Genomic DNA, 13,947 nt, shown 5'->3' on the forward strand with positions numbered 1-13,947 from the left:
GACATGTCCTTAATTATTAAACAAGTGTGTCAGCAGCTGGCCTGATGGAGGTAATGCAGAGGAAGTGGGCCAGAGAAGGCCATGGGCTGGGTTTGGACCTGGGGGTGGGGTGGTGTGAGGCCTCAGGGCTTTGACTACAGCATGAGGATCCAATACTGCTGCCAAAGCTATTTTTCCAATTGTTAACGGCCTGGGCTGAAATGGGGCCTTTCGCAGGTACGCTTTGGTCCGAGGAACTGCAGTGGGACACATGTGATTTGATCTCAGGCTCCACCTGATACTGTGCAGGGCCAGCTGATCAGGCCTGAGCGCCAAAGAAGTTTTCGATGAGGTCGGCAAGAACAGAATTTTCAGAGGATACAGGATGAGTCTGTCCTCGAGGCATTGATCATGGGATATCAAGTGAGCAACTTCTGACTCAGGAAAATCTGTTGTTGTTTGTGTGTGATATGTGCAGGCCAATACATGTTTAAACACAAGTATGGCTGCAGTCAGTCACACCTTGAAGGGAGCACAATGACTGTACAGCAGCTGTGGAAATTTACTATTAATCATGGATGTGTTCAGCTGGCAGCTACAGCCGTTGCAAAGGCATTCAGTTCGATAAAGGGCCAATGCATCACCAACCGACAGCACTTCAACTAGTCCAACATGCTGATCAGGGATTACCACGACAGGAGCCTAAACCACACTTTCAATTACACCTGTCTCATTGAGAGTAGACAGACACCTGTCACCGCCTTTACATTCCCATATGGGAAGAATATCACAGAGTTCAATCACAAGTTGAATTTCGTATCTTCCCTTTTAATGCAATATTTGTGAGGGATAACTGTGACTCAGAATAGACAATCAGAGGGTTGTGATACATTTTTGAAGTCACCAAACACCTGGTGTCAGATTGTACTGTCCACTGTCCTAGAGAGAGAGAGAGAGAGAAAGAGAGAGACACAGTGAGAGAGAGAGAGCCTGGATGGGCCCGGCGCCAACACACCCCACCCTTACTGCTGCCTGCAGAGCCACAAGTACTGCATTTCCTGAGGGCAATGCAGAGGACAAGCAAGACAAGGTTCACTTCTGCTAAGGTCATGGATATCTCACTCAATGTTGGACAGTGAACAGACAGATTTTGGATACTAAATTAAAACATAATGCATATGTATGAGTTTGTTTGTTTTATTTATTTAAGTATTCTTGGAAAGTCTCAATGAGATTGCAATCTCACTTTGAGGGGAGTCCTGGCCGCGGAGAGAATATGTATTGTGCAGTCTTAAAGGACCATCAGTGGTTTATAATGATTTGTATGTACACTCTTTCTTATATGCTCCTCCATCTATTGCAGTACTTACAGAAACAAGGTTATAAATGAACACCAACACAGACTCTGAATACCTCAGAAGTACAAACTGCATCACAACATTTTAAAGCAGATAGACTGATTTATACATAGATCACATCAAACTACACCTAAAGCTGATATTGAAAGTCAAGGTGGCAGATGTTTATTGCCAAGGTAACCACCAAGTGCTGTGATAGAAGTGTCATAGAGCAGTCCATTTGACTTTGTACTGAAGTGCAACTTGAAATAAAGCTTCAGAATAAAGCATATCCAATTATGTTCAATTAAAAATCAGTTACCTGCAACTATCAATCCACTGAGCAAGTTGTACTAGGCCCAAATTCACTGCATCGGGTTCCTAAAACTGCAACTCCTATTGAGAATAAATGCACATTAATGAATTAATAACTTTGGTTAAAAATATTGTAATAAGGAATATAATTAGCTAATATTTTTTTGAGATTATAGATACAAAATCCATATAAAGGTAGTAAATGGCTTAACATTTCCATCCCTATAATAATATTACTCTCATTGTAACACATAAAGTAGGACTGAAGAAGAAAAATCCTCTCTAAAATTTAAGTGCTCAATTTCAGAGCTGTGAATCCAAGCTGAGGCCCGGGGAGGTGTGTAACAACATGCATGGCAGTGGTATAAGCGCTCCTCTCATGGGACGTCCGGATTAGCGCGGGACCATTACCTTAGCCCTGTGAATCACTGCTAATGGGCTGAGTGAAAGGATAGCATGAGGTAGAGGACACATTAGGATTGAGACCGTGAGTTGGGTATAACACGGCACACTGCAGCACTTTTCTGCTTCTGCAACAAGGCTCTTTGATTTATACCAGTCCGTCGATCCACACACGCACACACACGCACACACACGCACACACACACACGCACACACACACACACACACACGCATAAACCTCTAGGCCAAGAATCGAAAATGAGCGCACACCAAGAGATCCTTAAAAATTTATTGAAGTTAATGTAAAATAAAAACAAATGTGATAGAACAAATAGTTACACTTGCATAGATTGCAGACCATGCCATGTCATTATCAACCAAGAAATTAAGAGAGAAAAAAATTAAGATGACAATGATGGCAATAGGTTAATTTGACAGTCCATTTACTACAGCAGCCTAAAACATCTTGAAAACAAACAAATACATTCAGACAGGTTGTCATCTTGTGTTTTACTGGAGCGAGGCTTGTGGTGAGTGAGGCACGCACTATCCCAATATTCAGCTGTGATCCATGCCTTCTCAGCAGGCAAAAAACTAAAGAGCTCCTGTTAAGACATTTCTCCACATTCCGCATTACAGTCAAACAAAGAGTCTGTTCAGTAAGCTTTGTTCCAGTAATAAATATTGTTTAAGGAACTAGCCCTTGATGTCCTTGCCCACATTCAAGAGCTCCACACAACATGTCTTCAGTGCCATCTTTACACCTGGAGGTCAGCACTGGTCCAGCTCTGAACGGGGCTGTGCACATGAAAGCAAGGGTTTCTTCTGACAATGTATAGTAGCTGATCCACCATTTGAAAGGCTAAGCTCATGCAGTCTTCTATCGACCATGCAGTTTTTGCAGTTTGAAGAGTAGATTCATCTTTAGAAGTTGGCAAGATGTAAACATGTTATTTTTCACATTATTATACATTATGCTTTCAGTGAATACAAGGAATATACTGGGCTGCCCCGGGAAGCATTGTCTTTGATAAGTCCTAACATATGGCATGGCCTTCCTAAATGTAAAGTTGCATTATTAGAGTTTCACACACAAAAAAGTACATTTGATTTGGGTTTGTTATATTTCTTGTGTGTTTAAAGAACAGTATATTATGGTAACTTGAATCTATCTTATTGTTAAGCTAAATGGCATTGAGTCTTTTTTCATTTAATAGTAATCCTCTTGCTTGTTTACAGAAGCATAATGAAACTCTAAACACACATTTAGGCACCCTCTCCCGCTGGTGGTTCAGTAGTCTCACAAAATTCTTCTTTTACCTTGATGTTCTCTTCCACAATTCAGGCCACTACTGGATACATTTAAAATTCTTTGTTAAAGCCACTTCTTTACTATTATGCTTCCACAAAATTCACTCCTTGTGTCCAGTGTCTAGCGCTTGCTCACATTCATCACAGAAATATTTCTGTGATGAATGTGAGTAAAAGCAGCTAAAAATGTGTGCACATTTTGTCATATTGCTGAAAGAGTACATGTTGTGTTGAATGTATATGCATAGCACCATCCATTGATGCATTGACAACATTAGGAGCAAGCTCACAGTGTCCTTCTCACCTCATACAGCTGTGTCTTGCAGGACACATCAATAGGGGTAAGCGTCCGTCAACAAGGAGCTTGTAACCAAAGCACACTTTCTAGTCGCTGCATTTGATGATAATATAAAGTTATTCTTATATGTACTATCCTATAACTACACTGGCATAATATTATGTAGTGTTGGTGACACAGATGTGCATCTGCTGTTCTTTTTTGCTCTTGAATAGAGATACTGACTTTGAAACAAGGTTCCTAAACTGTAACCTTGCTTGTGGCAGAATACAGTACAAAGATCAACTCCAACGAGCACCTCCAACTAATGACACAGCCATACTTTTAAAACTCCTAGAGACAAGTTCAAGGATGTAGGTTCTAGCTCCACAAGGTGAGACGTCATAACATTTAAGTTCATAGTCCTGTGCTAGAACCACAAAGGGCCTATGGAGAATCAGAGACAATGATATTCAGGAAGCTCTGCAAGATATGAGTGTACAGTACAGTGAATTACAAAATCTGTTTATCCTAGAGCTGTACAGCAGCTGAAATTATTCAAGTACTCTTCATGTTTTGCTTTAAGTCTGCAAGCTCATAAAGCCTATGTAAAGGGCCACATAAAATTAAAATGACTCAGACAGAAAATAAATTACAAAAAACATTTGCAAAAAAATATATACCGTATATAATAGCCACCCGTCATTTCACACAATAATGCCCATAGGACAGATCTCAGACAAATTGGACACACAGAGATGTTAAACACACAATGGTTGTGTTCAAACAGACTAACTAACTAACTCCTAAAAGCAAATTAGTGAAGGCAACTACATTGCACTGCTAATTTATACTTGATTGTGCGTAGCTTTTTGTGAAAGCAGCAATGACTGTGGTATTTGTAATGAGACCTCGTGAAGAAAAGAATATTTTTGGAAGATCACATTCAATACTGCTCAAATGCAGTTTTACACTTTTGGTTCCATTTTGCTTTATGGGAGAGGAAGGTGCATGCATTGAAGCTTGCAGCACTAGAGCAAGTTTGCAATAACCTCACAGAGGTAGAAACCCTGAAGAAATATGTTGTGGAAAATCAATATCAGGAACAAAGATTGTAAAAATGTTTGATGAAAATGTTGATGGAATTTCTATTTGTTTGTGTAGGAAATTCATAAACATGCAAGTAGGACACGCTTCTGCTTCACGGATTAATTAAGTGCATGATAGTCATGGATCAATGCTTGTCCGACCTCAGTCACCTGCTGTCAAACTTTCTTAGCTGTCTCTAGGACATCTATATAATCTGTAAAAACAGACAGTAAATCATTTTTGCTCAACCAGTGTCTACCAATATACACAATAGGCACTTACACTGGGCCTGTTAGTGAAAGGGATAAAGGCACTAGCAACTTATGTAAAAATCTGTGTTATGAACTTCATAAAATGCCCTCCTCCATTGAAAAGAAAATTAAAAAAAACTCTAACATTAATTTATATATATGTAATGCTTTTTTGTTTAAAGAAAGTTCATGCACTGCACTATTGACATAATATTGGTATTTTGTACCTATTGTGATTATATGCATTTAATAAGTTGTATCTTGACTACTTTTAAACTACAATCTGCATCCTCAGAATCTGTTGGAATATATCAATCACAATTCCTAAAGGTAGAGTTTAATTTCCTTAGTGTCCCTGACAAAGGGCCATTGAAGTGCCTGAATTGCAACAAGCTGTATACTCATGTCATGCATTAAATATACCAGGATACAAAAGTACCTTAGTGGATAGATCATAATGCAGAATATTTTGTCATGCTATGATCTCATCTATGTACTGATTCCTTAAGATTTTTCATTCAATTTTACATGTAAAGCCAAACTTCAATAAAAACTCATTCAGTGCACTCAATACTGTATGAAAATTGATGAGGAGAAGTGGAGGGAGGAATCCAAAAGAATATCCTTCCATTGCGTGAAATATGTTTCATGCATGGCAATATCAAAATGGAAAGTCTGGTCATGCTTGTGGGAAGCTCACTTTTATCATTGTGTTGTGATGCATCAAAAGGGCATGGCGTTGAATCACTTGGTGATTTCAGAATTATGTATCTGCTTGAAAACAGCAGCATTGCAGATGTCCCAAAAAGCAAGAAGAATTCAGTCTATTACATCCACGACAAAGAGACCAGTCTTCCTCCAAATAAGGTGCTTGCTGTGTAGTTGATCTTGGAAGGGCAGGAAAGGTGAGGAAAGGCGAAGGGTCAATGTCCGGGTACAAAGGCTGCAGATGTTTGTGTGTCTCTGCAGATTTATCTGCTACAATGTGCGACTTGTAGAAATGTAATTCCATGCAAAAGATTTAATCTTGTTTGATGGAAAAGTACATCTTGTTTCTGAGTCCTCTATGGCGCTGTTGATGGATATGCATTCTCTATTTTATTACTTATATATTGATAATCTCTAGAATTAATTATTCTATCTACCTGTAATCTAAACCACTGATGATTTTCCATTCTACATAATTTGGCATAGTATAGGCCTAGAGCCATAAAGCGCAGGACAGATTAATAATTGGCTCTTGTATTTTTGAAAAATACTTTGTCTAAACATCGGTAAGCAGCTTGCTTTTATTCACACAGTTTTGATTGGCAATAGTGCAATTACCAGTTCTTAGATTTGCCTCCCTAAAGTTGTCAATGCTATTATTAATGTCTCCATCAATCTCCATATATTCCGATTTGCTGACAGTGGATGAACTGCGACGACTTGAGTTAGATTCTGAAGGGATGTTAGGGTTGCTGACTTTGAGTAGCTGGGCCTGCTCTTCTCCCTCTGTTTCTCTATGGTAGAAGTAGTTGAAGTTAGACACAATGACAGGGACTGGAAGTGCAATTGTCAACACTCCAGCAATGGCGCATAAAGAACCTACAATCTTGCCTCCTATGGTGACTGGGACCATGTCCCCATAGCCCACAGTTGTCATAGACACTACAGCCCACCAAAAGGCATCTGGTATACTGCCAAACATGGACCCTTCCTCCTCTGCCTCAGCAAAGTACACAGCACTGGAGAATAAGATCACTCCAATGAACAGAAAAAAGATCAACAATCCCAGCTCTCTCATACTGGCCTTGAGAGTCTGGCCCAAAATCTGGAGACCTTTTGAGTGTCGGGACAGCTTGAAGATCCTAAACACTCTAACCAGACGGATGACTCTGAGAATGGCAAGAGATGTGGCCTGCTCCCCGACGCCCTCAGTGTCATCCTCATCTTCTGCCAACTCAGTGCCCAGGGTAATGAAGTAAGGAATGATGGCCACTATGTCAATCGTATTCATCATGTTTTTGAAGAAGGCAGGCTTGCTTGGACATGCCAGGAAACGCACTATCAACTCAAAGGAGAACCAGATAATACAGAGTGTCTCAACGACAAAGAAGGGGTCTGTGAGTATATTTGGCTTGTAATAAACAGTAATGTTCCCTATAGTCTCCATCCGTCCCCTTGGATCCTCTTTGAGCTGTGGTAATGTTTCCAAACAAAATATAACTATCGAAATGAGAATGACCATCACTGACACAATGGCAATCCCTCTGGCGGTGCTTGAGCTTTCAGGATGCTCAAACAAGAGCCAAACCTGACGCTGAAACTCCTTCTCTGGTAAAGGCCGCTCTTCTTCTTTGATAAAACCTTCATCTTCGCGAAATTTCTCCATCGCTTCTGCACCCAGTTCATAAAACTTGATTTCTTCTGAGAACATATCTAATGGGACATTCACTGGTCTTCTAAGGCGACCTCCAGACTGATAGTAGTAGAGGATAGCATCAAAACTTGGGCGGTTCCTGTCAAAGAAGTATTCATTTCTTAGTGGGTCAAAATATCGCATCCGCTTTTTCGGGTTTCCAAGCAAAGTCTCTGGGAATTGAGAAAGAGTTTTCAACTGCGTTTCAAAACGGAGACCAGCTATATTGATGACCACCCTTTCGCAGCACTCATGGTCATTGTGGTCAGGGGGGTAAGTGTCCTGAGGGTGACCGGGGACAGCCGAGGTCTCATCCATGTTGTCTCCTGCTACTACGGTCATTTTGGGAAGAGGAGTTGCTGAACAGGGAAGCTGGTTATTCTGTCAGTGAGCAAGTGGATTTTCCACTCCTCAGCTTCCCATAGCACTTAGATTGTTGGAGAGTCCCCAGATGAGAGGGGCTGGCTGGCTACTCTGCCTCAGTGCGGCTCCACTGCGGTTCTCGCTGACTTGACCATTGCTGCTCCCCAGTGCATCTGCTGCCGCTGCTCACCGTAACACAGAGAGGGAGGGAGAGAGGGAGGGAGAGAGGAAGGGAGGGGAGAGTGAGAAATAATGGGATCAAACAGGCAAGATTTCTGCTACCTCAGCACTATCTTTACTTTATTTATTTAGGAACGGGATGCTCTCCGCTACAATTAACAGTGTTTACTAAAAAAAAAGAAGCATAACTGCTCCAGATCCAGCTTAGTTATGATTTCTTGTATTTGTGTAGTTTAAATTGTATTTTCCTGTAATTTCACATTACTTAGATATTGTTTTTGTCAAATAGGTCAGCTGTAAATACCCCATCTTTTGAGGAGATTGTTGTGCCTTAAAATTACGTGACCATGATGTACACTATGCTGTTGAGGTCTGTAGCTTAATCTACTGTAAAGTGACGCATACATTTTTTTTTTACAACTAAGTCCCATCGTAAAGACTCTAGCAGGTAAGCATAATGCAGATAACTGTTATATGTTACAGGCAACAAAAACATAAAGGCGCTGGTTCAGCCATTCTTACCAGTAGCTGATGTTAGAGGCTCTTGAAAGTGTCTTTTATACTGGAGTAAAAACATCCATCCGCAGGGCTTCACTGCTGTCATTTGCCAACTTCACATCACACTCCGTAAAAAATACGCGGCTGTGACAGTCATGCTGGTCCTGCCCGGCGTCCGTGACAGACTGGAGCGTGTGAGAGTCAAGGGACTGCAAAGAAAAACCCGGTACAAATCAAAGGGAGAACCGCAGCGTCCGAACACAGCACTGATAGGCGCAGGAGCAACTCCAGTTCTGCAACTCAGGGGGGAGATACATTAAGGGGCAATGAGCAAGCCCTTGACATTTCCAGATATCACTGCATCAGCAGAAATCTGCTGCCACAATAGAGAAAAGCGCGATCACTTTCCGCGAAGAGCTCAAGAATATGGGACTTGGGAAACTGTAGAGCGCAGCCAACGGGGAGTCCAAATGTTTTCTCACCAATGTAAGACATGTTTTGATGTGCACTGAACATACGAGTGCGAGGAAGTGAATGGAGCGAGAGTTGGGGAGGAGATGCGAGCAGGAGAGGGGGTCGAAGGAGGAGGAGTTGGAGGCTTTCGACGCAATGCAGACTGCTCCATACTAAAGCACGCCGCCACAAGTTCCCCCACACGCCACACAAACAGCTCCAGAGAACCAGCACTGGCGCAATCGCGGCAAAATGCAGAGAAATATCCCATCCTGGTTATCTTACAAAACGTTCTCATAGGAGTGTGTTTCCTGTTTATAAGTAGCAAATATTAAAAACGCCAAGGTTTACACACATAGTACCCTCATATGATTCTTTGCATTAGCCTTTATCAGATGCTACAAGGTTTAATTTAGTAGTTTCAGCACCAGGGACAGCGAAGGAGACAACTGCTCAAAATCAGCCGGAAACTTGTAAAGAGGCAAGCCTCTCTCGCGCTCTATATATCTCTATATATCTATATATCATTGAATTGGGTTATTTTGAAATAAGAATTACATTTGGTTCACAATGATTTCGTGTCATGAAGAAATGCCCTTTAGTGCTTAACTGCAATCATATTATAAAGAACAATAGTCAATAGTATCCCTTTGTAGCAGCAAAATACAAATTTATAATTTACAAAATGGTTACACACACATTCCATAATGAGTGCTCATATGTACACTGTACAAAATGATCAAACAACCAAAAAATCTCCTTTGGTTTTAAGAAAACTCCAAAAGTTTTGGACGAATCAGACACATTTTCTCCTTAAAATTTGTTGGCAAACTATTTGTTGGACTAACAACTTAAAAGCCATTAGAAAGGATGACAAGTGCCATAAAATAATAAGCATGTTTAAGTTAAACTTAAATGCGTGTAAAATGCACTGACCAACATTATATTCTTTCACAAGGCTAGTCAAACAAAGTCCTAACTTGACGACAGCACATCACTCTTTCTCAAGAGAAAGTGTCACGTGATCAATGTGTTTACACGGGATCGTCAGCTTGTAGTAGTGTAAGCGTTGGGAGGTAAAGCGCTTCTGCTGCTCTCACACTTGACCACTACTGTGAAGTTAAACGGGATGAGCCCATGGCTTAAATAGTTTAAACCAGTCGTGGCAGCTGCACAATCTGATGTTGCCTAATGCCCATGTCCTTAGCAGAACCGTATCGTGCAGAGACATTTTCCTCCACAGAGAGGCGCTCAAAGCTCATCTATGTTCGAGTTCATCACACTGTGTTGTTGTGGAATAGAAGTTAGTCCTGTGGAAGCAAACAATGGATTTTTGGCTTTGGCAGTATTTATTAAGTGATTGGAATAGCATAGGAACCGTATAGATTTTGATTTTAAATTTCATAAACCTGACCTTTCTGTTTCCCAAGATAAGAGGTAAAGATGTTCAAATGAAATGTCACTTTTACAGATAAAAATCGTAAGGTTGATTTATTCTTAATAAATAAAACATTGAACGTGATGTCCAAGTTGGTTCCGATCTGAATGGTCACGTTGCACCTGCACAAATCATGAATCGTGACTAGTGCAGCCTCTGCAGCTCAGTTAGGGGGGTTCCATGGCCTGTCCGCAGATTCCACACGGTTCCTTTAAACACCAAAACCTGTTGCATCCATGTGATATGGTCAGATTACGAGGTATTCCATTGCTCGTTGAAAATTCCTTATCATCTGAGGCTCCACAATAAGCCTGTAGTAATAAATAAGGATAGCACATGGTGTCTTGAGGTAATATTTCCGTCTGTCAAAACATTCACATTAAAGTTCATCTCAAACAACAGTTAGCTTCCCGCGGTAGGTCTCTTCTGGGGTTCGAGCTGGATACGTCAATGTCTCTTGGTCTCCTTCGTTGTGGTAGGACTCTGACTTTGAAAGCGACTGTGTACTTTTATTAGAGTCAGTATCAGCAAATGAGGGCTGCTCCTGTTGCCCACACGTCACATGCACATACTGAAGATTTTCTTCCTCTTCGTTTTCTCGATGATAGAAATAATTGAAGTTAGACACTATTACTGGGACAGGTAGAGCTATTGTTAAGACTCCCGCTATGGCGCACAAAGAGCCAACAAATTTACCCCCAATAGTGGATGGGCACATGTCCCCATAGCCCACAGTTGTCATAGTTACAACTGCCCACCAAAATGCGTCAGGTATACTGGAAAATCCTGACTTTGGGTCCTCCACCTCTGCAAAGTAAACCGAACTGGAGAATAAGACCACTCCAATGAGCAGAAAGAAAATCAACAGGCCCAGCTCACGTAAGCTTGCGTGAAGTGTCTGTCCAAGGATCTGGAGACCTTTGGAGTGTCTTGAGAGTTTAAAAATCCTGAAAACCCGCACCAAACGGATAACCCTCAGGATGGCCAAAGACGCCGCTTGCTGACTACTGCCTTGGTGCTCCGCCAAGTCAAGTCCCAGTGTAATAAAGTAGGGTGCTATGGCTACTACATCGATCAAGTTCATGATGTTTTTGAAAAAAGCAGCTTTACTGGGACACGAGAGAAATCTCATGGAAAATTCAAATGAGAACCACACAATGCAAAGTGTCTCCACCATGAAAAATGGGTCTGTGAAGGGATTCTGCACTTTGCTCTGTGCACTACCATTGACGTTGTTCTCTGACAACACTGGGACTTCTCTGAACTCAGGTAAAGTCTCCAGGCAAAATATAACTATAGAAATAAGAATAACCATAACAGACACAATAGCGATTATCCGTGCAGGCCCTGAACTCTCGGGATATTCAAACAAAAGCCATAGTTGCTTCTGGTATTCATGGGTGGGCAGTGGACGCTCTTCTTCCTTAGCCAGGCCCTCATCGTCACAAAATATCTCTATGGCCTCTTGCTCAATTTCATAGAATTTTAATTCTTCTAAGAAAATGTCCACTGGAACACTTACAGGACGGCGTAATCTACCTCCAGATTGGTAATAGTAGAGGACAGCATCAAAGCTGGGCCTGTTTCGATCAAAAAAATACTCGTTTCTAAGTGGATCAAAGAAGCGAATCCTTTTACTTGGGTTTCCCAAAAGAGTTTTGGGAAACCGTGAGAGCGTCTTCAGTTGTGTCTCAAAACGCAGGCCTGAGATGTTGACGACGACTCTTTCACTGCACTCTTGGTCTGCTGCCTCCAAATCCACTACATCTTGGCACACAGGAGTGACGACCACAGTGTCGTCGTGATTCTCTTGGGACACAACAGTCATTTTCACCACTCACAGGGCAACTGTCGCTCACTTCCACAGTGCCCTTTGGACAGGTGTCCTCCAAATTTCTCCTCTCATGTAGCCTGTATAAGTAAAATCCAGTTATGTTCCAAAGATCCAGTGTGATAAAGGTTTCAAATCCAGAGTGATTCTTGTTTTTTCAAATAGTCCTTTCGTCAGATACTAGTACTCAGCTAGCTTTCAACAGAGCACACAGATTCTACTTGCATGAGCAACACCAATGACTTGTGGTGGCTATCATATTCACACCATTTTAAACTCCGACGCCCTCCCTGGGTTGGCACATGAGCTAACACTTGTTGTTTCCGCTGATGTCCCTCTCACGTTAGCCGTAGCTCTGCACAGATTTCTTGATCAACAGTTGAATTCAGTTTTGTACAAAACTATAGTTCCACTGTAAATTCCAAGGGAAGAAAAAGGACAGCTTCTCTATCCGGTGGCTTGAGCGAAGTGCAGCTTGTCACCCTACAGGTCCCTCATTCATGAAATCACAGGGCTATTCTTGTCAGAGGGAACCTCCAGGACCCAGCCCATGGCTACTTTGGGTCACAGTTCACCATTTTAAAAACCTGGATGAAGGCGACAAATAGGTCAAGATTGTAAAGCACAGTAATTTCTGCTGCATATAACAATTTCAAATCAATACAATAAAAGTATTTCAATCACCGAGAGAGACAGCCAAACAAATAAATATGACCTCCTGGGAGGACTGTGATGAAGAATTCTTACTATACAAGAAGATATGTTGTGTATGGTAAGGTTGTGGCACTGAGACTGTAGTTATATGTGCACCAGGACCATATTCTATTATTAGACATATTTTTTTCCACTTTCATTTCAGTGATAATGATGTATTAGTTATCTTAGTCAACTATAATAATAGCACTGAGGCGATAATCAGTGTTACTAAAACCAACCTGGATGCTTTGCACTATAACATAGATGAAGGCAATCGTTCACAAGCGTCACATATCATGACAACCTTTTTTTTTTTTCGAGAATTTAATTTCTAAGAGATTTATTTAAATTTTTTCAGCTGGGTTAACAAGCAGAGGATCCAAGAATTTGGCCTTGTCTTTGCTGAACAAAGGCTTAGATTTCAGTGTCAAATGTCAGTGTCAGGACATTGCTACTAATGTGTTAGCACACAGCCCGCAGTACAAAGTGGCTAGGACTGGCTGGGTTAAGGCATGGCGCCCCTTGACCGTATCCATGGAAACAGCAATAACAAACAAGCTGTGGAATTGACACCTGAGTCTCATATGTTAGACAAGATAAAATGTATAAATTCTAAAGTTATCCACTGAGTTGTACAGAGCAATGGTGTTCCCGTGTTTTCTCAATTCGGTCTGTACGTGCACATTTATTTATATGAAGTGTGTGGGGTGCATGACAGCAAGGATCACTTCAGTTATTAATGGCTCAACTTGTGAATTGAGGAGACCCCATGTAACATGATAAGGCGAATCAACTCCTAGCAGAGCAACTTTCCAAATGTTTTTCAAGTATACAAACTAACCGTTTCATCTTTAATTTCTACAGTGACAATTTAGGATAAAATTTTGTTTTTTGTGCATTTCCGCTTCCTCAATGTTAAAATAGACCCCCATCGTCTAATGGATTACTTCACATGCTCAACAGTCTAAACATAAGCTCCAGAGGTTCCTCTATAGCTTTTTACAGACATGAGGTAACCAACTTATGTCAGTGACTCCCATGCACATCCTGCAAGCACAGCTAGGGCCAACTGTTTACAAAGTGTACGCCTTTGGCCTGAAGGCTAATTAATACTTCAGTCAAGCTT

At 41.2% G+C, this 13,947-nt stretch overlaps 2 protein-coding genes across 2 annotated transcripts; both read right to left on the minus strand.

The window, feature by feature from the left end:
• Positions 1–2,308: 2,308 nt before the first annotated feature.
• On the minus strand, positions 2,309–9,160 carry LOC140348456 (potassium voltage-gated channel subfamily A member 1-like). Its single transcript, XM_072434390.1, has 2 exons — positions 8,428–9,160; positions 2,309–7,907 (listed from the first exon to the last, which is right to left on the minus strand). Exon 2 carries the CDS (start codon positions 7,702–7,704, stop codon positions 6,226–6,228), a length of 1,479 nt encoding a protein of 492 aa, XP_072290491.1. The 5' UTR covers positions 7,705–7,907; positions 8,428–9,160; the 3' UTR covers positions 2,309–6,225.
• Positions 9,161–9,593: 433 nt separating this feature from the next.
• Positions 9,594–12,606, minus strand: LOC140348457 (shaker-related potassium channel tsha2-like). Its single transcript, XM_072434392.1, has one exon. The coding sequence runs from the start codon at positions 12,120–12,122 to the stop codon at positions 10,686–10,688; it is 1,437 nt and encodes a 478-aa protein (XP_072290493.1). The 5' UTR covers positions 12,123–12,606; the 3' UTR covers positions 9,594–10,685.
• Between the last annotated feature and the right edge of the window lie 1,341 nt (positions 12,607–13,947).

Source organism: Eucyclogobius newberryi, unplaced genomic scaffold, assembly GCF_026437365.1.
Source record: "Eucyclogobius newberryi isolate DKJ021-1_F unplaced genomic scaffold, fEucNew1.0.hap1 SCAF_7, whole genome shotgun sequence".
In the NCBI taxonomy this organism is placed as follows: Eukaryota; Metazoa; Chordata; class Actinopteri; order Gobiiformes; family Gobiidae; genus Eucyclogobius; species Eucyclogobius newberryi.

Bases quoted from the DNA above. Each gene is read 5' to 3' on its own strand.
- LOC140348456 (XM_072434390.1), bottom strand. From the start codon at position 7,704: ATGACCGTAGTAGCAGGAGACAACATGGATGAGACCTCGGCTGTCCCC.
- LOC140348457 (XM_072434392.1), bottom strand. From the start codon at position 12,122: ATGACTGTTGTGTCCCAAGAGAATCACGACGACACTGTGGTCGTCACT.